The sequence below is a fragment of the Lampris incognitus genome, unplaced genomic scaffold (genome assembly GCF_029633865.1).
Source record: "Lampris incognitus isolate fLamInc1 unplaced genomic scaffold, fLamInc1.hap2 scaffold_240, whole genome shotgun sequence".
Taxonomy (NCBI): Eukaryota; Metazoa; Chordata; class Actinopteri; order Lampriformes; family Lampridae; genus Lampris; species Lampris incognitus.
Window position 1 is genome coordinate 9,157 of NW_026611198.1, and position 24,516 is coordinate 33,672.

Consider the following 24,516-nt stretch of genomic DNA (forward strand, 5'->3'; position numbering starts at 1 on the left):
AAACAGTCAGTCACATAGAGAAGTGTGTAGGGCGTGCTGCAAAAATTAGGTGATAAATCTCACAGCCGCAAATTCAAGCACTGTCAACAACAATCTTAATCAACTCTATAGATAATTAATAGGGTAGGACTCACCAGTCACTTGAAAACAAAACCCATCCTTCGTTCGGTAAAGTATCTCGTGAAGGCCTTGCCTTCCTGTGTGAGGCCTTCGAGTTTAGGTCCTGATCTCTCCCTTTGATCGCTCATTACAATTCACTGGCCAGATCGGTTTAGCAAGAATATACAAATAAAACAATCAAAATATCCTGGTTTAAGGTTAATCTAATCTTTAATGAATTGAATAGCATTAATATTATAATTTCATATTTTATATTACCTTTAAATGAGCCGTTTTGTCTTTACGTCATTTAGTTTTTTGGTTTATTCTTTTATTTTATTTGTATTTTATTTCTTTTGGTTTATATGTGAGACAGTATGGGATTTAAAGTTATTTTTCTCCTAACACTAGAATCAATACAGGACTGTAATATTTGTTAAATAAAACTACATAAGACATTAATAATTTTCTTCATCAAGACAGTTTAATGTTTCAACGCAGATTAAAATGTTTTTGAATGTTGGATTGACACATTGGACGAATCAGCAGTTGTAGGAAGGTGACCTGTCAAACTGTCCAATGTGTTTTTCTTCAAGAAGTAGCCGGTGAGATTAAAATGTGAATACTGCCCTCTAGTGGATGTGGTTTAACATTGTTTTGTCTCTGGATTCTTGATATACACTCCAAAGGTTTTTGTAGTACGTCTTGCAGTTTCCTGTCACTGTGGGCCTCAGAGCACAGTAGTACACAGCAGAGTCAGACAGCTGCAGACTCTGGATCTTCAGAGGAACTGATCTTGAGCTGGAATCCAGGCTGGAATCAAATCTCTCCTTGAACCCGTCCGCTGTGTTCCCTGATCCAACAGAAAAGCGGCTCAGAATGAATGTGGGCTTGTCGTCTGCAGCCTGTCTGTACCAGTAAAGATATGTATTTGAGCCACTGGTGTTATAGTGACAGTCCAGTGTTACTGTCTCTCCCTCACTAACAGTCACATCTCCTTTGGGTTGGAGCACGTTGTCTTTTTGAGCTCTGCATTCTGTGGGACAACAACAGACGGTGTCAGTGTGAGGAAAAGAATCAACAAGACAAAGTTCAGATTAATAACAAGCAAACAAAGAGTTGTGTCCTACCAAAGCACATAGCAGCCAACAGCAGTGAGATGAGCAGGAAGCTCATAGCTCTTCTGTTCAGTAACTATGAGCTCCAGTGACCAGAGAGGACTTCCTGTGTCTCACTGTGGAACCTGGTTTTAGCTCCAACACTAAGTGGTAGATTTGAAGGCGGGGCTTGTTCAGAGTGACAGGGCTGATGACCAATCCCCTGTTATTACTGCTGCTGACAGGTTCAGACAGTAAAACACGTTTTACATTCAATTCAATTCAATTCAATTTTATTGTCATTAAAAACAATGTGCAGGCACATGTTAAAAATGAAATGAGGGCTGTGGCTTCACCAAACAGTGCAAGACAGACACAGACAAACGCAGCAAACACAGTATAAGATATACACACATGAAGACCCAGCTAAAAATAAGTTTAAAATAAGTTAAAAGTTATAAGTTACATCATATTCCTGTTGAGGGGACTTGTCTTTAAAACAATCAATACGTATTATGTTGTTCTTATTTATGTGATTCTTATAAAGTTGAATCCATTTTGGTTCATCTTTGAAAATGAAAGACATTTAATATTCAAATATTTAAAATTTGAGCTATTTATTATTTGGATTTTGTTTTTGTTTGTGTTTTGTTTTGTTTTTTGTTTTTGTTTTTTTTCTTTTGCCTTTTATGAAGAACACCTGAAGAATAATTGCGTTGTGTTATGAATAACATAGATAATAAAAATTCAGAAATCTTTGTTTTGGAAAAGTACATTCATCCTGTGTCATTAAAGAGTGTGGGGTGTGATGTGCTAATAAACTGATGGAATCACAGCAAAGCTGATGGAGTATTTGGAAAGAAGTAAAGGTTTGTTTTTCCCTCATCATTTTAATTGTAGATGTCTGAAACCTAAAATCATCCTCAGACTGTTGATCTGTTTTCATAATTTGAAGAAGTTTTAGCATCTCAGTGTATCTCTGAGGATTCAGCTGTGATTCCACTCAGCTCTACATGACTCTTCATCACTATGAAGAACCTGAATGGACTAAATGACAACAAGTAAACAAAGACATGAGTCCTGAAACCAGACTCCAGCCACCATGAAAACTAAAGTTAAAGGCTTGAAGTCAGTCATTCATGTGGTGTAACTAATGTCATAGGAAGGTGGAGGTCCAACCGTCTCTATCAAGTTAATGAGAAACATTGATCATGAACATTGTCAAATAGTATCCTGATGGTGTCCTGAACATGCATCAAAGCCATGACCACATCTCATCCACAGTTATAGTAAAAAAATACATAGAGGAGGGAAAGAAAACACTAATCCAGTTCCATAACATTAAATTATATTTAATTAAACTTAAAAATCAAGACGGCTACATTTTAACAAAGTGCAAAACATTAGTCCAGTTATGAACTCTGATACATTATTTTCATTATGTGGGTAGGAAAACTCTACTTGATTGTTCTGCTTTTAAATGACAGAAGCAGCTGAAGTGTGTAAATGTTCTGTCAGACACTGTCAGGTTTGTGTACAGTGACTCTGGGTTTCCTGTCACTGTGGGCCTCACAGCACAGTAGTACACAGCAGAGTCTGTCACTGCAGCAGAGGACATCTCCAGATGAAACGCTTTTCTTTCTCTCTCATGCTTAAGAGTCAACCCTGGTACTTTCTCTGAATAGTCCGTGATGAGAAGCTGTGGAGATGAGCTGGAGTACTGTCGATACCAGTAGAGGCTCCGTATAGAGACAGAGTAGTTGCAGGAGAGAGTGACCCTGTCTCCTTCCAAAGCCAGAATTCTATCATGAAATGGTGTAACTGAATCCTCAGAGAGCCCTAGACAGACACATGGATTTTTACAAACACAATAGTTGATGGAAATACCTTATGGATAATATTAAGATGTATGTTCTTCCACTTCATATTTACCAGTATGAAAGGTAGATATCATCAGCCAGATTAAATGGAGTAACATCATGACTGAAGTGTATTGAATCACCAAGTGAAAATAACTCAGCAGCTCTTCAGTTGCAACATGAAGTCTTTGACATTCAGTTCTCTAACTCCTCCCCTTGTCTTGGTCTTTGTAGTGTTATAGTGGTGGAGGTTTAGAAATTAATGTCATGATGGACTCTTCACCTCTTTGTTCTCTTTGCTAATATATATATATATATATATAAGGGAATTCTTACATTATAAGAAATGATAAATTTGTTGATCTAAACAGGACGACATAGAATAAGATTAGTCATTATAATTATTAAATGGTTTCTGAACATGACCCAAAGTCAATAAGTCTCACCAACCATGACAGAGACAAAAACTGTGGAAAGAAAGGTCCTCCTTATCTCTATTTAAACAGACAATGGCCATCAGTAATATTTTCCTAAGATATAACAAAGGGGGACAGAATTAGCACAGTGGCGCCCCCAAGGGGTGGCCACGGCCCCCTGATACTATCCCTGGCCCCCCTGCTGCCCCCCTCCCCCAGCCACGAGTCGCATATGCAGAATATGCTTCTGATTAACCATAATATCCTTCTATTTGATATTTTACATTAGGTGCCGTTCATTTAAATCAATAATGTATATTTTTCATAATAATTCATGTCAAAGAAAGTAACAAATGCATAGCCAGGCAGCCAGTCGCTTCTGATCGTCCGTCACTGCATCACACATACACAATCTAACAATGAATCATCTAACACTTTACAATATATACAGATACATAACACATTAAATCAGAACTGTTGTGGAACTCAAAATGTTAACTGTACCAGTGTTAGTCTTTGCACATCAGCTATGTAGTAACATTAACTGTAAAAAAATAAGAAACCAAAGTATTTCAGTGGGCGATTCCTTAACTCTCATGTTGGCAGTTTTCAATTAGCCTATACAGTATACTACAACAGCATAATAGAATTCCTGAAATTCAGTCATGGCTTTTGGTTTTGGTGTGCCACCCCAAGATTTTCAGTGGCCCCATTTGGCCACCCCTATGAACATTCTCTGGGGGCGTGACTGAATTAGCAAGAGATAATCCATGTCAAGTTATGCATGAAAGTATTTTAAACTACAATACAAAATAAAGAACCACATGACACAAAGTGGAGAATGTAAAAATTCTTTATCACACAACTTCGGTTGAATTATTCTGCTTATAGAATGATCACTTGGCAAGATATTAGAAGAAAAACATTTAATTTTTTGTAACTAATGTTTTGAAGTGAGCAGTAAAATATTATGAACAAAAAGTTAGCCATTAAGCTAAAATGTTGAATGTTAATTGGACTCAATACTAATTCAACATGTTGTGCAGCAACTTCTTGTCCTGCGTGTGAATTTATAACAATATTTAACCTTGAGCTGAACTATGTGTGCGTTAAAAGGTTTTGACGCAAACCTTCCATCAACCAGAAACAAGGATCCTCCATGGTCATGCTATGATTAGAGATACTAAATATCTCACCTTGTTTCTAGTGAGCTGATATTAAAACTCTACTTGATTGATCAGCTGTTAAATGACAGAAGCAGCTGAAGTGTGTAAATGTTCTGTCAGACACTGTCAGGTTTGTGTACAGTGACTCTGGGTTTCCTGTCACTGTGGGCCTCACAGCACAGTAGTACACAGCAGAGTCTGTCACTGCAGCAGAGGACATCTCCACTTCCATTTGAGTCTCATTCACTTTAACAGACAGTCTGGAGTTTGTATCTGCTCTGTTTATTATTGAACCTGATTTAGTGGAGGATATTAGAAACTGTGGTGGTTCTCCTGCGTCCTGGCGATACCAAAATAAGTAGTTTGCTGAGGAGTATTTACAGGAGAGAGTAACTTTGGCACCTTCTAGACCATGTACTCTGTCTTGGAGGGACTGGATGGTTTGCTGATAACTGGAACCTGCAGATGGGAAGAAATGATTAAAAAGTCAATAATCATGTCATATATTGAATCTATCTCATTATTATTTCTGTTAAAAAGGGATTCATAGTTTAACAAATACTGAGCTGCCAAAGTGTTTCTTACCAGTAAAGCCAGTGAATAAAACAAGTGGTAGGAGGAACTGCATGGCTGATGTCAGACGTCAAACAGAAACTGTGGCACAGCAACAATCACCTTGTTAAAGATGTGCTGGTTTCAGAGATCTGATCTGTTTCCCTGTCTGTCAAACTCCACTTCCTGCTGAAGAGGAAACAATGACTGGATCAACTCTGACAGCTTATTACAAGTCACTGTCCAGATAGGTTTAGTAAGAATATTCAAATAAAACAATCAATTAATCATGGTTTAAGAATAATCTAATCTTTAAGGAATGTTGATAGAATAGAGTTATTATCATTAAATATCTTATATTACCTTCAGGTTGTCTTTCTTCTCCTGTCATCATGTAGTTTATCTTTTGTGGTTGGGTTTATATGTGAGACAGTATGGGATTTATTGTTGTGTTTCTTCCAAAACTAGAATACTACACATGAATATTGTGATGCCTGCTCAATCATCCAGCTGTAGAATCCCAGAAAAGTTGAATCAGTTCATCTGGACACAAGGTTTCATGGGAGAAACGTGTCATCATTCATCTAGGGGACTGTCAGTCTCTTTGTCTCAGAGGCTGACGAAGTCACTTTGATGACGTCATGACTGAAGAAACCAACCGGCTGATGTCCAAAGTGGATGCAGTTACATATCCACACTGAATCACACGTTTTTTCACTATCAGATGAAACAGAAGACCTGCTGACTTACTCTGCTCCCTCTCCTCCCCCATCACCCCCATCATGCTGAAAATGTTCACCCTCCAGTGTTATCAGCCACTCTTCTTTTTCTTTTTTCTTTTGTTTTGGGGGTGGGGGGGTACATTATGAATGGGGGCATTTGCTGGGCCAAGTGTAAAATCAACCTGTTGAACATGTGCTGACCCAATGTGTACTTAAAATACCTGATGCTCACTCTCAGCAGAGCCATAAGGTTTGTCTGCACTGTGTACTTCAGATTCACATTCAGACAACTTTATTTCTCCCAGAAGGACAATTCAGTTCCACAATCTACCCAGACCATACACAAGCTCACACACAAGCAGCAAGCAGCAGTATGTCAGAGACAAGAGACAGAACAGTACATGGGCAAGAGATGCACACTGGCGCCATCGTGTGGCCATCCAAGCAGACTCACACGAGGACCAGGCGAAAGATAAAACTGCACAGTCAAGTCAAGTCAATTTGGTTTGTGTAGCCCAATATCACAAATTACAAATTAAAAGAATAAATAAATTAAGAAATAAACAAACAAACAAACAAATAAATAAAGCATCCTAAGACACATTGCACGTTACATTCCAGCACAACATTCAGTGAACGTACAGGCCCACAAGCCATGTGAAGAACAGACAAGGTAGAAACCAACTATTGTGGTTTAAAACCAAATAAAGCCTTCATTTAAAATGACTACTCTCAGGGCGTCCGGGTAGCGTAGCGGACTATTCCGTTGCTTAGCAACACGGGGATCGCCCGATCGAGTCCCCGTGTTACCTCCGGCTTGCTCCCTACAGACACAATTGGCCGTGTCTGCGAGTGGGAAGCCGGATGTGGGTATGTGTCCTGGTCGCTGCACTAGCGCCTCCTCTGGTCGATCGGGGCGCCTGGTCGGGGGGGGGGGATTAGCGTGATCCTCCCACGCACTAACTCCCCCTGGTGGAACTCCTCACTGTCAAGTCAACAGAAGTGATGACTCTCATCACAGTGGTGAACGGTTTATAGTGACGACCAGGGAACACCATGTTTTGTATGCGTGTTCAAAAGTAAGACAGGGAGCTAAAATAATGAGTCTTGAAAGAATAGCTGTTAAATAAGCAGGACTAAACACCACCCCTCACCTGTCACCATACACACTGCTACTTGTCCCATGGATTAGTCAAGCAGTCTCGCTTCCATCAAGTAACCACCAAGCTCTGACTTCCATCAAGTTATTTTTCTTCTAAGACTAGAATACAATGCAGAATTTGTTAAACGAATCTACAGAAGACATTAATACTTTTCTTTATCAAGACAGTTTAACGTTTCAATGCAGAATAAAATGTTTTTGAATGTTGTATTGACACATTGGACAAATCAGCAGTTGTAGGAAGCTGGCTTGTCAAACTGTCCAATGTGTTTTTCTTCAGCAAGGAACCAAAGTCTTTAAAATGTGAATACTGCCCTCTAGTGGATCTGGTTTATCATTGTGTTGTCTCTGGATCCTTGATAGACACTCTAAAGGTTTTTGTAGTACGTCTTGCAGTTTCCTGTCACTCTGGGCCTCAGAGCACAGTAGTACACAGCAGAGTCAGACAGCTGCAGACTCTGGATCTTCAGAGGAACTGATCTTGAGCTGGAATCCAGGCTGGAATCAAATCTCTCCTTGATCCCGTCCACTGTGTTCCCTGATCCAACAGTAAAGCGGCTCAGAATGAATGTGGGCTTGTCGTCTGCAGCCTGTCTGTACCAGTAAAGATATGTACTTGAGCCACTGGTGTTATAGTGACAGTCCAGTGTTACTGTCTCTCCCTCACTAACAGTCACACCTCCTTTGGGTTGGAGCACGTTGTCTTTTTGAGCTCTGCATTCTGCGGGACAACAACAGACGGTGTCAGTGTGAGGAAAAGAATCAACAAGACAAAGTTCAGATTAATAACAAGCAAACAAAGAGTTGTGTCCTACCAAAGCACATAGCAGCCAACAGCAGTGAGATGAGCAGGAAGCTCATAGCTCTTCTGTTCAGTAACTATGAGCTCCAGTGACCAGAGAGGACTTCCTGTGTCTCACTGTGGAACCTTGTTTTAGCTCCAACACTAAGTGGTAGATTTGAAGGCGGGGCTTGTTCAGAGTGACAGGGCTGATGACCAATCCCCTGTTATTACTGCTGCTGACAGGTTCAGACAGTACAACACATTTTACATCATATTCCTGTTGAGGGGAATTGTCTTGAAACAATGACCAACTGTTATGTTATTATTTGTGTGATTCATGTAAAGTTGAATGCATGCTGGTTAAACTTTGCAAATGAATCACACATTTAATATTGTAGATAACTAGTATTTAGATTTATTTTTTTTTGTTAGTTTGTCTTTTATGGAGAAAACTTGGTGAAGAATTGCATTGTGTTATGAATAACATTGACAAGAAACAAAAATGTGGAAACCATTGTTTTTGGAAAAGTACATTCATCCTGTTACATTAAAGAGGGTGGTTGTGACGTGCTAATCAGCTGATGGAATCACAGCAAAGTTGATGGAGTATTTGGAAAAATAATCGATGCCTTAGGTGGTCTGTACAGAGCAGCAACAATGATGGGTGTAAGTTCATAGAGCTTAACAGCCAGCAGTTCAAAGCAAGATTGATCAAGTAGAGAGAGTGGTGCTAGTGTGGTGGACACGTATTTGGGCTAGAATTCCCCCCAGGAACTAAGGGTTAAGTCATGGTTGCCCTGGCAGGTTAACGCAGGGTTAAGTCATGGTTGTCCAGCCAGTTTTCTGGTTATTCTTGCCGCCTCCGCTCAGTCGAGCTGTGGTTTGGTTGTCTCTCTGATTTACCGTGGATTAAAGAAAGTTGCCTACACGGCTAAAGTGTGAACCTACGGTCTTCTCCGTTCCTTCGGCTCTACACTGGTGACCCCGACGTCGGTTTTCGGATAAGTTTTCTGAAACCATACACATTATGGCTACGAACGCCGTTGCAATGAAACTGCCGGAGTTTTGGGAGTCTTCCGCGGCTACATGGTTCACACAGGCTGAGGCACAGTTCGCGCCGCTCAGAGACATAACAGCAGACGAGACCAGGTGCTACTACGTAGTGGCGGCGCTGGGGGGCGCTACGGCTTCCAGGATAAGCGGTTTCATAACCAGCCCACCGGCCGATGGTCAATACGCCACACTTAAACATCTCCTCCTGGAAACTGTTGAACTGTCAGCAACGGAGAGAGCACGTCGCCTCTTCGCAGTTCAGGGCTTGGGAGATGGCAAACCATCGGAGCTAATGAGCAGGATGTTAAACCTACTGGGTCAAGAAAAGCCATGTTTCCTGTTTATGGAGCTGTTTCTGCGCAACATGCCGCCCCACGTCCAGACTGCGCTCGCTAACTCCACCATCACTGATCCCCGTGAGCTGGCAAAGGAGGCTGACCGATTCTTCGTCGCTACACAACGTTCCTCCCTTGCCGGGGTGCTGGCTCCTACCTTCACTGGCCCCCCGCCGACATCGCGGGCGTGGCCCGACGTCAGACCGCTACAAGCCCTCTGGACTCTGTATGTACCACGCTCAATTTGGTGCGAAAGCTAAACGGTGCCGTTCCCCCTGCAACTACAGGCCGACGGGAAACGAGAGGGCCAACACTCAGTAGTGGCCATGAGTGTTGGCGATACGAGCAGGCTACTCTTCATCCTCGACACCATCTCCGGTCGGCGATTTCTCTGTGACACGGGCGCACAGAGAAGCGTGCTCCTTGCTACTGACGTCGACATCATGGGCGGGGAGCGGGGCCCCCAGTTGGCGACGGCTGACGGCAGCCCTATCCACACCTACGGCGTGCGGTCTGTAGAAGTGTGTTTTGGTGGACAACGTTTCACATGGGAGTTCGTCATGGCCAATGTAACGCTTCCCCTCCTCGGAGCTGATTTTTTGTGCGCTTACGGTTTGCTGGTGGACATTCAGAACAGCCGTCTGGTCGACGCCTTAACCTTCTCCTCCTTCGCATGTACGCGGGTGGAAGCGGCCTATGCAGGGCTTGCCAACTCTCTCTCAGAGGCAGACAAATTCAACCACCTCCTCGCTGAGTTCCCTGACCTCACCCAGCCTACCTTCTCTGCACCCACCGTTAAGCATGGGGTGGATCATCACATTGCTACGAAGGGGCCCCCGGTCTACGCCAGAGCCAGGCGTCTCGACCCCGCCAAATGCGCCATTGCCAAGTCTGAGTTCGAGCACTTGGAACGCATGGGGATCATCCGCCACTCTGACAGCCCGTGGGCGTCCCCACTCCACATCGTCGCTAAGCCTGATGGAGGTTGGCGCCCATGCGAGGACTACCGCCGACTAAATGACGCCACCACGCCCGACCGCTATCCTGTCCCGCATATCCAGGACTTTTCTGCAAACCTGTCTGGCAAACGCGTCTTCTCAAAAGTCGACCTGGTCCGTGGTTATCATCAAGTTCCCGTGCACCCCTCGGACATCCCCAAGACAGCGGTGACTACCCCATTCGGCCTATTTGAATTCCTACGAATGCCATTTGGACTCAAAAACGCGGCCCAGTCCTTTCAGCGGCTGATGGATTCAGTGCTCCGTGGCCTTCCTTTCATCTTCGTCTATTTGGACGACATACTCATCGCCAGCGCCTCCGAGGAAGAACACCTGTCCCATCTTCACACCCTCTTCACACGCCTCAGCCAGCATGGGCTGATCGTCAACCCGGCGAAGTGCTGGTTCGGGCTGACGGCCATTGATTTCCTCGGGCACCGCATCACTGGGGACAGGGCGGTCCCCCTGCCCTCAAAGGTGGAAGCGGTGGCGGCCTTTCCGCGCCCCCAAACAGCTCGTGCGCTCAGGGAGTTCATCGGGATGGTGACATTCTACCACCGCTTCATTCCCCGAGCCGCCTTTATCATCCGGCCACTGTACGAGGCGCTGAAAGGCATGTCCCCCAACCAGGCGGTCGACTGGACAGCAGAGCGGGACCGTGCGTTCACCGAGACTAAAGCTGCGCTCTCCCAGGCTACCCTGCTAGCGCATCCTTCACCTACAGTGCCTATTTCCATAACCACGGATGCATCGGACTATGCTGTTGGTGCGGTTCACGAGCAGTGGGTGGGGGGGACTTGGCAGCCTTTGGCCTTTTTCAGTCGCCAGCTTACACCCCGAGAGCGCAAGTATAGTACTTTTGACAGGGAACTCCTCGGTCTCTGGCTCGCCGTCCGGCATTTCCGTTTCCTGCTAGAGGGCCGCGAGTTTACTGCGTACGTGGACCACAAGCCCCTCACGTTTGCCATGTCCAAGACGGCCGAGCCATGGTCCGCTCGCCAGCAGCGACAACTCTCCTACATTTCGGAATTCACTACTGACATCCAGCACATCGCTGGTAAGTCTAACCAGGTAGCTGACTACCTCTCTAGGGCAGTGATTGGAGCGGTCCACCTACGCCTGGACTATGCACAGATGGCCGCTGACCAGGCCACGGACCCGAGCATCCTCCGTCTCCAGACCTCCGACACGGGGCTCCGCCTGCAGGACGTTCCTTTCAGCGACACAGGTGTCACCCTCCTGTGTGACATCTCCACAGGACAGCCCAGGCCCATCGTCCCGGACAGCTGGAGACACCCCGTATTTGAAGCTGTGCACGGCCTCTCTCATCCAGGCGGTAAGCCATCCGTGCGCCTGACCTCTGCTAAGTTTGTGTGGGAGGGACTTAAGAGAGACGTGAAAGCGTGGGCCGACTCGTGTGTTGACTGTCAGCGGGCTAAGATACACCGCCACATTAAGGCGCCCCTGGAATGCTTCGCAGTGCCGGAGAGACGATTTGACCATGTCCACGTCAACCTGGTTGGTCCCCTACCCCCCTCCCATGGGTTCACCTACCTCTTCACTGTGGTGGACAGGACTACGCGCTGGCCTGAAGCTGTTCCCCTGGCATCCACGACGTCTGCTGATGTGGCCCGGGCTTTTATTGGGTCGTGGGTCTCACGTTTCGGTACGCCTTCCGACCTTTCATCTGACCGCGGGCCACAGCTTACCTCAGAGCTATGGAATGCTGTGGGTGAGGCTCTGGGCGTCAAGCTTCACCGCACTACCGCCTACCACCCTCAGGCGAACGGCCTATGTGAGCGCTTCCACCGGTCCATGAAGGCTGCGCTTCGGGCTACTCTCAAGGACTGCAACTGGGTCGACAAGCTCCCATGGGTCATGCTGGGCCTGCGGACCGCCCCGAAGGAAGACCTACAAGCCTCCTCTGCGGAGCTGGTGTACGGCACGCCACTGCGAGTCCCAAGCGATTTCATGCCCAACGCAACGCGTCCCTGGTCAGCTGTGGACCAACGAGCCTCCTTGCTGGACGGGGTCAGAGCTTTCACACCCGTCCCTACCGCCCAACACGGCGCTCCGGTGTCCCAGGTGCCTCCAGGTCTGCAGTCAGCGGAGTACGTGTTCATCCGTCACGACGCACACCGCCCCCTTATGACGGCCCCTTCCACGTCCTGGAATGGGGAACTAAGCACCTGGTGGTGGATTTTGGGGGCACGGCCAAGCATGTTTCAGTAGACCGAGTTAAACCTGCACACCTGGACTTGACGCAGCCGTTGGAGTTAGCCCAACCTCCTCGTCGCGGTCGTCCCCCGGCTCCGCCTCCTCCCCCCGTGGAGGCCCGCGCTGCCTCTTCTGCTCCTCAGGCCGACCTCCGCAGGCCCACGTCAGTGCCTCCCAGAGACACTCCGGCCCCGGTTACCCGGAGCCGCCGCGGACGGCCTGTCGGCCCCCGCGCCTGCCTGACTTCGATTACTAGGGCGAATTCTGGGGGGGCTCATGTGGTGGACACGTATTGGGGACAGAATTCACCCCGGGAACTAAGGGTTAAGTCAGGGTTGCCCTGGCAGGTTACCGCAGGGTTAAGTTATGGTTGTCCAGCCAGTTTTCTGAGGATTCTTGCCGCCTCCGCTCAGTCGAGCTGTGGTTTTGTTGTCTCTGATTTACCGTGGATGAAAGAAAGTTGCCTACACGGCTAAAGTGTGAACCTACGGTCTTCTCCGTTCCTTCGGCTCTACACTAGTTTTAAACTATCACAATAAATCTGCTCAAGGCCGCCTCCTCTGCAAGGAGACCAAGGTTTGCATAAACAAACATGGTGGATTTGTTTAATTTAGCTGTAGAAATCAATTTGTGACTGTCAGGTTTCTGTCAGACATAAATAGTCCAGTTTGTGCTCTGTGATGAAGTCGTTGACCAGAGGGGCTTTGTTGGGAATAGATCGGATATTGTAGAGGGCAAACTTATGACATGCCTTCTGCATATATACAGCTGATTTAACTAGAGGAGTTAGCACACTGTGGTCCACATGCCAGTCCAGCCGTAATATGTTGTGTGGATAAGAGACCCAGTGCCTAATAGTAGTCTATATGGGGAAAACCCCCAGTAAGAGGGTTAATGACAGATGAGGCCAGTGGGGGGAGCTATCGGAGAAAACTACTGTGGGGTGCAACCGTCGATGGAATCGGAGGCTCTGGGAGGGAATTATCGGATGTAAAGAGTCAGTCAAGCAGAGAAGTCTGTACTGCATGCTGCAAAAATTAGGGGACAAATCTCACAACTGCAAATTTGAGCATTGTCAACAACAATGTTAATCAACTCTATAGATAATTAATAGAGTAGGACTCACCAGTCCCTTGAAAACAAAACCCATCCTTCGTTCAGTAAAGTGTCTCATGAACTTCCCTGCATGAGGCCTTCGAGCTTAGGTCTTGGTCTCTCCCTTTGATCGCTCATTACAATTCACTGACCAGACCGGTTTAGCAAGAATATATGAATAAAACACTCAGAATATCCTGGTTTAAGGTTAATCTAATCTTTAATGGATTGAATAGCCTATTACAATTTCATATTATATTACCTTTAAATTGGCCTTTTTCTCTTTACATCAAGTCAAGTCAACTCAAGTTTATTTATATAGCACATTCAAAACAACCACAGTTGAAGCAAAGTGTTGTACAAGCTTAAAATACAATATAAAACAAGTGACACATATAAGAATAAAATTTCATAACGAAAACATAATAAAATAAAGAATATAGAATGTAAATAATGAAACATAAGAGTAAAATGATATTTGCACAGTAAAATCACGGTGTCCAGCTCAACTTGGATTGAATGCCAGCGAGAAGGGGTAGGTCTTTACCACAGATTTAAAAGTCTGGGGTCTGAGCAGATCTGATGTGTCCTGGTAGATTGTTCCAGAGATCAAGGGCAGCAGCCACTGCAAAGGCTCTGTCGCCCCTATTCTCCAGCCTGGATCTCGGGACATGTAAGAGCATCTGGTGTGTTGACCTGAGTGCTCTGACTGGTGTATGATGATGTGTTAGCTCAGATAAATAAAGTGGTGCCAGCCCATTTAAAGACTTAAAAACAAGTCACAATATCTTAAACTTATGTCACTTAGTTGTTCTGCTTGGTGAGACAGTATGAGATTTACAGTTATGTTTTCTTCTAACACTAGAATACGACACAGGACTGTATCTTCTGTTAAACGAAATTACATATGACATTAATAATTTTCTTTATCAAGAGAATTTAACGTTTCAATGCAGAATAAAATGTTTTTGAATGTTGTATTGACACATTGGACAAATCAGCAGTTATAGGAAGCTGGCTTGTCAAACTGTCCAATGTGTTTTTCTTCAACAAGGAGCGATGAGATTAATATGTGAATACTGCCCTCTAGTGGATGTGGGTTAACATTGCGCTGTCTCTGGATTCTTGATAGACACTCCAAAGGTTTGTGTAGTACGTCTTGCAGTTTCCTGTCACTGTGGGCCTCAGAGCACAGTAGTACACAGCAGAGTCAGACAGCTGCAGACTCTGGATCTTCAGAGGAACTGATCTTGAGCTGGAATCCAGGCTGGAATCAAATCTGTCCTTGAACCCGTCCGCTGTGTTCCCTGATCCAACAGTAATGCCGCTCAGAATGAATGTGGGCTTGTCGTCTGCAGCCTGTCTGTACCAGTAAAGATATGGACTTGATCCACTGGTGTTATAGTGACAGTCCAGTGTTACTGTCTCTCCCTCACCAACAGTCACACCTCCTTTGGGTTGGAGCACGTTGTCTTTTTGAGCTCTGCATTCTGTGGGACAACAACAGACGGTGTCAGTGTGAGGAAAAGAATCAATAAGACAAAGTTCAGATTAATAACAAGCAAACATAGAGTTGTGTCCTACCAAAGCACATAGCAGCCAACAGCAGTGAGATGAGCAGGAAGCTCATAGCTCTTCTGTTCAGTAACTATGAGCTCCAGTGACCAGAGAGGACTTCCTGTGTCTCACTGTGGAACCTTGTTTTATCTCCAACACTAAGTGGTAGATTTGAAGGAGGGGCTTGTTGAATGGTTCAGACAGTACAACACATTTTAGATCATATTCCTGTTGAGGGGAATTGCCTTTAAAACAATGAGCAAGTGTTATGTTATTATTTGTGTGATTGATGTAAAGTTGAATGCATGTTGGTTAAACTTTGCAAATGAATCACACATTTAATATTGTACATAACTAGTATTTAGATTTTTTTTTCTTAGTTTGTCTTTTATGGAGAAAACCTGAAGAAGAATTGCATTGTCTTATGAATAACATTGACAACAAACAAAAATGTGGAAATCATTGTTTTTGGAAAAGTACATTCATCCTGTTACATTAAAGAGGGTGGTTGTGATGTGCTAATCAGCTGATGGAATCATAGCAAAGTTGATGGAGTATTTGGAAAAATATTCGATGCCTTAGGTGGTCTGCACAGAGCAGAAACTATGGTGGGTGTAAGTTCACAGAGCTCAACAGCCAGCAGTTCAAAGCAAGATTGATCAAGTAGAGAGAGTGGTGCTAGTTTTACACTATCACAATAAATCTGCTCAAGGCCGCCTCCTCTGCAAGAACACCAAGGTTTGCATAAACAAACATGGTGGATTTGTTTAATTTAGCTGCAGAAATCAATTTGTGACTGTCAGGTTTCTGTCAGACATAAACAGTCCAGTTTGTGCTCTGTGATGAAGTCGTTGACCAGAGGGGCTTTGTTGGGAATAGATCGGATATTGTAGAGGGCAAACTTATGACATGCCTTCTGCATATATACAGCTGATTTAACTAGCGGAGTTAGCACACTGTGGTCCACATGCCAGTCCAGCCGTAACATGTTGTGTGGATAAGAGGCCCCGTGCCTAATAGTAGTCTATATGGGGAAAACTTCCAGTGTGAGGGTTAATGACACATGAGGCCAGTGGGGGGAGCTATCGGAGAAAACAGTACTGTGGGGTGCAACCGTCGATGGAATTGGAGGCTCTGGGAGGGAAATATGGGATGTAAAGAGTCAGTCAAGAAGAGAAGTCTGTACTGCATGCTGCAAAAATTAGGTGACAAATCTCACAACTGCAAATTTGAGCATTGTCAACAACAATGTTAATCAACTCTATAGATAATTAATAGAGTAGGACTCACCAGTCACTTGAAAACAAAACCCATCCTTCGTTCGGTAAAGTGTCTCATGAACTTCCTTGCATGAGGCCTTCGAGCTTAGGTCTTGGTCTCTCCCTTTGATCGCTCATTACAATTCACTGACCAGACCGGTTTAGCAAGAATATATGAATAAAACACTCAGAATATCCTGGTTTAAGGTTGATCTAATCTTTAATGGATTGAATAGCCTATTACAATTTCATATTATATTACCTTTAAATTGGCCTTTTTCTCTTTACATCAAGTCAAGTCAACTCAAGTTTATTTATATAGCACATTCAAAACAGCCACAGTTGATCAAAGTGTTGTACAAGCTTAAAACACAATATAAAACAAGTGACACATATAATAAAATTATGTAACGAAAACACAATAAAATAAAGAACATAGAATGTAAATAATTAAACATAAGAGTAAAATGATATTTGCACAGTAAAATCACGGTGTCCAGCTCAACTTGGATTGAATGCCAGCGAGAAGGGGTAGGTCTTTACCACAGATTTAAAAGTCTCTGGGGTCTGAGCAGATCTGATGTGTCCTGGTAGATTGTTCCAGAGATCAAGGGCAGCAGCCACTGCAAAGGCTCTGTCGCCCCTATTCTCCAGCCTGGATCTCGGGACATGTAAGAGCATCTGGTGTGTTGACCTGAGTGCTCTGACTGGTGTATGATGATGTGTTAGCTCAGATAAATAAAGTGGTGCCAGCCCATTTAAAGACTTAAAAACAAGTCACAATATCTTAAACTTATGTCACTTAGTTGTTCTGCTTGGTGAGACAGTATGAGATTTACAGTTGTGTTTTCTTCTAACACTAGAATACGATACAGGACTGTATCTTCTGTTAAATGAATCTACAGAAGACATTAATAATTTCCTTTATCAAGAGAATTTAACATTTCAATGCAGAATAAAATGTTTTTGAATGTTGGATTGACACATTGGACAAATCAGCAGTTGTAGGAAGCTGGCTTGTCAAACTGTCCAATGTGTTTTTCTTCAGCAAGAACCAATGCCTTTAAAATGTGAATACTGCCCTCTGGTGGATCTGGTTTATCATTGCGTTGTCTCTGGATTCTTGATAGACACTCCAAAGGTTTGTGTAGTAGGTTCTGCAGTTTCCTGTCACTGTGGGCCTCAGAGCACAGTAGTACACAGCAGAGTCAGACAGCTGCAGACTCTGGATCTTCAGAGGAACTGATCTTGAGCTGGAATCCAGGCTGGAATCAAATCTCTCCTTGAACCCGTCCGCTGTGTTCCCTGATCCAACAGTAAAGCGGATCAGAATGAATGTGGGCTTGTCGTCTGCAGCCTGTCTGTACCAGAAAAGATATGCACTTGTGTCACTGGTGTTATAGTGACAGTCCAGTGTTACTGTCTCTCCCTCACTAACAGTCACACCTCCTTTGGGTTGGAGCACGTTGTCTTTTTGAGCTCTGCATTCTGTGGGACAACAACAGACGGTGTCAGTGTGAGGAAAAGAATCAACAAGACAAAGTTCAGATTAATAACAAGCAAACAAAGAGTTGTGTCCTACCAAAGCACATAGCAGCCAACAGCAGTGAGATGAGCAGGAAGCTCATAGCTCTTCTGTTCAGTAACTATGAGCTCCAGTGACCAGAGAGGACTTCCTGTGTCTCACTGTGGAACCTGGTTTTAGCTCCAACACTAAGTGGTAGATTTGAAGGAGGGGCTTGTTCAGAGTGACAGGGCTGATGACCAATCCCCTGTTATTACTGCTGCTGACAGGTTCAGACAGTACAACACATTTTACATCATATTCCTGTTGAGGGGAATTGTCTTTAAAACAATGAACAAGTGTTATGTTATTATTATTTGTGTGATTCTATTTTGGTGAATCTGCAAATAATTCACACATTTAGTATTGGAGATTTTTATTATTTGGACTTTTTTTGTTGTTAGTTTGTCTGTTAATGAGAAAACCTAACGAATAATTGCATTGTGTTACGAATAACATTGACAATAAAAATGCAGAAATCGTTATTTTGGAAAAGTGCATTCATCCTGCTTCATTAAACAGTAACGTTGTGATGTGCTAATAAACTGATGGAATCATAGCAAAGCTGATGGAGTATTTGGAAATAAATAAATATTTGTTTTACTCTCATCATTTCAATGGTAGACGTCTGAAACTTCATAATTTGAAGAGCTTTTAGCATCTCAGTGTATCTCTGAGGATTCAGCTGTGATTCCACTCAGCTCTACATGACTCTTCATCACTATGAAGAACCTGAATGGACTAAATGACAACAAGTAAACAAAGACATGAGTCCTGAAACCAGACTCCAGCCAACATGAAAACTAAAGTTAAAGGCTTGAAGTCAGTCATTCATGTGGTGTAACTAATGTCATAGGAAGGTGGAGGTCCAACCGTCTCTATCAAGTTAATGAGAAACATTTATCATGAACATTGTCAAATACTATCCTGATGGTGTCCTGAAGATGCATCAAAGCCATGACCACATCTCATCCACAGTTATAGTAACAAAACACATAGAGGAGGGAAATAAAACATTAATCCAGTTCCACTGAATGAACAAGAAGTTATATTTAATTAAACTTAAAAATAAATATGGCTATATTTTAACAAAGTGCAAAACATTAGATACAAAACTCTGATACATTATTTTCATTATGCGGGTATGAAAACTCTCCTTGATTGTTCTGCTGTCAAATGACAGAAGCAGCTGAAGTGTGTAAATGTTCTGTCAGACACTGTCAGGTTTTTGTACAGTGACTCTGGGTTTCCTGTCACTGTGGGCCTCACAGCACAGTAGTACACAGCAGAGTCTGTCACTGCAGCAGAGGACATCTCCAGATGAAACGCTTTTCTTTCTTTCTCATGCTTAAGAGTCAACCCTGGTACTTTCTCTGAATAGTCCGTGATGAGAAGCTGTGGAGGTGAGCTGGAGTACTGTCGATACCAGAAAAGGTTCGGTGATGAAACAGAGTAGTTGCAGGAGAGAGTGACCCTGTCTCCTTCCAAAGCCAGAATTCTGTCATGAAATGGTGTAACTGAATCCTCAGAGAGCCCTAGACAGACACATGGATTTTTACAAACACAATAATTCATGGAAATACCTTATGGATAATATTAGGATGTATGTTTTTCCATTTCATATTTACCAGTATGAAAGGTAGATATCATCAGCCAGATTAAATGGAGTAACATCATGACTGAAGTGTATTGAATCACCAACTGAAAATAACTCAGCAGCTCTTCAGTTCCAACATGAAGTCTTTGACATTCAGTTCTCTAACTCCTCCCCTTGTCTTGGTCTGCGTACTGTTGTGGCGGTGGAGGTTTAAAAATCAATGTCATGATGGACCCTTCACCTCTTTGTTCTCTTTGGTAAAAAAAATAAAAATAAGGGGATTCTTACATTTTAAGAAATGATAAATATGTTGATCTAAACAGGACGACATAGAATAAGATTAGTCATTATAATTATTAAATGGTTTTTGAACATGATTCAAAGTCAATAAGTCTCACCAACCATGACAGAGACAAAAACTGTGGAAAGAAAGGTCCTCCTTGTCAAGTGCCTCTATTTAAACAGACAATGGCCATCAGTAATATTTTCCTAAGAAATAACAGAGGGGGGATTGAATTAGCAAGAGATAATCCATGTCAAGTTATGCGTGAAAGTATTTTAAACTACAATACAAAATAAAGAACCACATGACACAAAGTGGAGAATGTAAAATTTCTTTATCACACAACTTGGATTGAAATATTCTGCTTATACAATGATCACTTGGCAAGATATTAGAAGAAAAACATTTAATTTTTTGTAATGAATGTTTTAAACTCAGCGGTAAAATATTTTGAACAAAAAGTTAGCCGTTAAGATAAAACGTTGAATGTTAATTGGGCTCAATACTAATTCAACATGTTGTGCAGCAACTTCTTGTCCTGCGTGTGAATTTGTAACAATATTTAACCTTGAGCTGAACTATGTGTGCATTAACAGATTTTTAAGCAAACCTTCCATCAACCAGAAACAAGGATCCTCCATGACCATGCTATGATTAGAGATACTAACTACTAGATACGATACTAACTACTGTTTTTAGTGACCTTGATTGATCTGCTGATTGATCTCCTGTTAAATGACAGAAGCAGCTGAAGTGTGTAAATGTTCTGTCAGACACTGTCAGGTTTGTGTACAGTGACTCTGGGTTTCTTGTCACTGTGGGCCTCACAGCACAGTAGTACACAGCAGAGTCTGTCACTGCAGCAGAGGACATCTCCACTTCCATTTGAGTCTCATTCACTTTAACAGACAGTCTGGAGTTTGTATCTGCTCTGTTTATTATTAAACCTGATTTATAGGAGGATATTAGAAACTGTGGTGGTTCTCCTGCATCCTGGCGATACCAAAATAAGTAGTCTGCTGAGGAGTATTTACAGGAGAGAGTAACTTTGGCACCTTCTAGACCATGTACTCTGTCTTGGAGGGACTGGATGGTTTGCTGATAACTGGAACCTGCAGATGAGAAGAAATGATTAAAAAGTCAATAATCATGTCTTATATTGAATCTATCTCATTATTTTTTCTGTTAAAAAGGGATTCATAGTTTAACAAATACTGAGCTGCCAAAGTGTTTCTTACCAGTAAAGCCAGTGAATAAAACAAGTGGTAGGAGGAACTGCATGGCTGATGTCAGACGTCAAACAGAAACTGTGGCACAGCAACAATCACCTAGTTAAAGATGTGCTGCTTTCAGAGATCTGATCTGTTTCCCTGTCTGTCAAACTCCACTTCCTGCTGAAGAGGAAACAATGACTGGATCAACTCTGACAGCTTATTACAAGTCACTGTCCAGATAGGTTTAGCAAGAATATTCAAATAAAACAATCAATTAATCATGGTTTAAGAATAATCTAATCTTTAAGGAATGTTGATAGAATAGAGTTATTATTATTAAATATTTTATATTACCTTCAGGTTGTCTTTCTTCTCCTGTCATCGTGTAGTTTATCTTTTGTGGTTGGGTTTATATGTGAGACAGTATGGGATTTATTGTTGTGTTTCTTCTAAAACTAGAATACTACACATGAATATGTTGATGCCTGCTCAATCATCCAGGTATAGAATCCCAGAAAAGTTGAATCAGTTCATCTGGACATAAGGTTTCATGGGAGAAACGTGTCATCATTCATCTAGGAGACTGTCAGTGTCTTTGTCTCAGAGGCTGACGAAGTCACTTTGATGACGTCATGACTGAAGAAACCAACCGGCTGATGTCCAAAGTGGATGCAGTTGCATATCTACACTGAATCACACGTTTTTTCACTATCAGATGAAACAGCAGACCTGCTGACTTACTCTCCTCCCTCTCCTCCCCCATCACCCCCATCATGCTGAAAATGTTCACCCTCCAGTGTTATCAGCCACTCTTCTTTTCCTTTTTTCTTTTGTTTTGGGGGTGGGGGGGTACATTATGAATGGGGGCATTTGCTGGGCCAAGTGTAAAATCAACCTGTTGAACATGTGCTGACCCAATGTGTACTTAAAATACCTGATGCTCACTCTCAGCAGAGCCATAAGGTTTGTCTGCACTGTGTACTTCAGATTCACATTCAGACAACTTTATTTCTCCCAGAAGGACAATTCAGTTCCACAATCTACCCAGACCATACACAAGCTCACACACAAGCAGCAAGCAGCAGTATGTCAGAGACAAGAGACAGAACAGCACATGGGCAAGAGATGCACACTGGCGCCATCGTGTGGCCATGCAAGCAGACTCACACGAGGACCAGGCGAAAGATAAATATGCACAGTCAAGTCAAGTCAATTTGGTTTGTATAGCCCAATATCACAAATTACAAATTAAAAGAAGAAATAAATTAAGAAATAAACAAACAAACAAATAGAGCATCCTAAGATACATTGCACGTTACATTCCAGCACAACATTCAGTGAACGTACAGGCCCACAAGCCATGTGAAGAACAGACAAGGTAGAAACCAACTATTGTGGTTTAAAACCAAATAAAGCCTTCATTTAAAATGACTACTCTCAGGGCATCCGGGTAGCGTAGCGGACAATTCCGTTGCTTAGCAACACGGGGATCGCCGGTTCGAGTCCCCGTGTTACCTCCGGCTTGCTCCCTACAGACACAATTGGCCGTGTCTGCGAGTGGCAAGCCGGATGTGGGTATGTGTCCTGGTCGCTGCACTAGCGCCTCCTCTGGTCGATCGGGGCGCCTGGTCGGGGGGGGGGGATTAGCGTGATCCTCCCACGCACTAACTCCCCCTGGTGGAACTCCTCACTGTCAAGAGAACAGAAGTGATGACTCTCATCACAGTGGTGAACGATTTATAGTGACGACCAGGGAACACCATGTTTTGTATGCGTGTTCAAAAGTAAGACAGGGAGCTAAAATAATGAGTCTTGAAAGAATAGCTGTTAAATAAGCAGGACTAAACACCACCACTCACCTGTCACCATACACACTGCTACTTGTCCCATGGATTAGTCAAGCAGTCTCGCTTCCATCAAGTAACCACCAAGCTCTGACTTCCATCAAGTTATTTTTCTTCTAAGACTAGAATACAATGCAGCATTTGTTAAACGAATCTACAGAAGACATTAATACTTTTATTCATCAAGACAGTTTAACGTTTCAATGCAGAATCAAATGTTTTTGAATGTTGTATTGACACATTGGACAAATCAGCAGTTGTAGGAAGCTGGCTTGTCAAACTGTCCAATGTGTTTTTCTTCAGCAAGGAACCAAATCCTTTAAAATGTGAATACTGCCCTCTAGTGGATCTGGTTTATCATTGCGTTGTCTCTGGATTCTTGATAGACACTCTAAGGTTTTTGTAGTACGTCTTGCAGTTTCCTGTCACTGTGGGCCTCAGAGCACAGTAGTACACAGCAGAGTCAGACAGCTGCAGACTCTGGATCTTCAGAGGAACTGATCTTGAGCTGGAATCCAGGCTGGAATCAAATCTCTCCTTGAACTCGTCCGCTGTGTTCCCTGATTCAGCAGTAATGCGGATCAGAATGAATGTGGGCTTGTCGTCTGCAGCCTGTCTGTACCAGTAAAGATATGGACCTGTGTAACTGGTGTTATAGTGACAGTCCAGTGTTACTGTCTCTCCCTCACTAACAGTCACACCTCCTTTGGGTTGGAGCACGTTGTCTTTTTGAGCTCTGCATTCTGTGGGACAACAACAGACGGTGTCAGTGTGAGGAAAAGAATCAACAAGACAAAGTTCAGATTAATAACAAGCAAACAAAGAGTTGTGTCCTACCAAAGCACATAGCAGCCAACAGCAGTGAGATGAGCAGGAAGCTCATAGCTCTTCTGTTCAGTAACTATGAGCTCCAGTGACCAGAGAGGACTTCCTGTGTCTCACTGTGGAACCTGGTTTTTGCTCCAACACTAAGTGGTAGATTCGAAGGAGGGGCTTGTTCAGAGTGACAGGGCTGATGACCAATCCCCTGTTATTACTGCTGCTGACAGGTTCAGACAGTACAACACATTTTACATCATATTCCTGTTGAGGGGAATTGTCTTTAAAACAATGAACAAGTGTTATGTTATTATTATTTGTGTGATTCATGTACAGTTGAATGCATGCTGATGAATAATTGCAAAAGAATATCAGATTTAATATTGGAGATATTTATTGTTTAGATTTTTTTTGTGTTAGTTTGTCTTTTATGGAGAAAACCTGAAGAAGAATTGCATTGTGTTATGAAAAACATTGACAACAAACAAATGCAGAAATCATTGTTTTGGAAAAGTACATTCATCCTGTGTCATTAAAGAGTGTGGGTGTGATGTGCCTATACACTGATGGAATCACAGCAAAGTTGATGGAGTATTTGGAAAGAAATAAAGGTTTGTTTTTCCCTCATCATTTTAATTGTAGATGTCTGAAACCTAAAATCATCCTCAGACTGTTGATCTGTTTTCATAATTTGAAGAACTTTTAGCATCTCAGTGTATCTCTGAGGATTCAGCTGTGATTCCACTCAGCTCTACATGACTCTTCATCACTATGAAGAACCTGAATGGACTAAATGACAACAAGTAAACAAAGATATGAGTCCT

General features: G+C 43.1%; 2 protein-coding genes and 2 gene segments (V, D, J or C); all 4 read right to left on the reverse strand.

Annotated features, from left to right (window-relative positions):
• Positions 1 to 731: 731 nt before the first annotated feature.
• On the reverse strand, positions 732 to 5,961 carry LOC130133148 (uncharacterized). Its single transcript, XM_056301939.1, has 5 exons — positions 5,940 to 5,961; positions 5,040 to 5,096; positions 2,869 to 3,035; positions 1,230 to 1,248; positions 732 to 1,135 (listed from the first exon to the last, which is right to left on the reverse strand). Exons 1-5 carry the CDS (start codon positions 5,959 to 5,961, stop codon positions 732 to 734), a joined length of 669 nt encoding a protein of 222 aa, XP_056157914.1.
• Positions 5,962 to 7,441: 1,480 nt separating this feature from the next.
• LOC130133149 (T cell receptor alpha variable 18-like) lies at positions 7,442 to 7,985 on the reverse strand. The segment is given in 2 exon segments: positions 7,442 to 7,794; positions 7,889 to 7,985. Coding segments are annotated over 2 exon segments (399 nt in total).
• Positions 7,986 to 14,641: 6,656 nt separating this feature from the next.
• Positions 14,642 to 18,050, reverse strand: LOC130133150 (uncharacterized). Its single transcript, XM_056301940.1, has 4 exons — positions 17,954 to 18,050; positions 17,504 to 17,859; positions 15,140 to 15,158; positions 14,642 to 15,045 (listed from the first exon to the last, which is right to left on the reverse strand). The coding sequence occupies exons 1-4, from the start codon at positions 17,997 to 17,999 to the stop codon at positions 14,642 to 14,644; spliced, it is 825 nt and encodes a 274-aa protein (XP_056157915.1). The 5' UTR covers positions 18,000 to 18,050.
• Positions 18,051 to 20,873: 2,823 nt separating this feature from the next.
• On the reverse strand, positions 20,874 to 23,807 carry LOC130133151 (T cell receptor alpha variable 18-like). The segment is given in 3 exon segments: positions 20,874 to 20,927; positions 23,297 to 23,616; positions 23,711 to 23,807. Coding segments are annotated over 3 exon segments (420 nt in total).
• Positions 23,808 to 24,516: the final 709 nt, after the last annotated feature.

Bases quoted from the DNA above. Each gene is read 5' to 3' on its own strand.
- LOC130133148 (XM_056301939.1), bottom strand. From the start codon at position 5,961: ATGGGGGAGGAGAGGGAGCAGA. The intron at 5,097-5,939 runs GTAAGTCAGCAG...TCCCATCTGCAG, and splicing joins GGGGGAGGAGAGGGAGCAGA to GTTCCAGTTATCAGCAAACC. The intron at 3,036-5,039 runs GTGCCAAAGTTA...GTGTCTGTCTAG, and splicing joins CAGAGTACATGGTCTAGAAG to GGCTCTCTGAGGATTCAGTT.
- LOC130133150 (XM_056301940.1), bottom strand. From the start codon at position 17,999: ATGAGCTTCCTGCTCATCTCACTGCTGTTGGCTGCTATGTGCTTTG. The intron at 17,860-17,953 runs GTAGGACACAAC...GTTGTCCCACAG, and splicing joins GTTGGCTGCTATGTGCTTTG to AATGCAGAGCTCAAAAAGAC.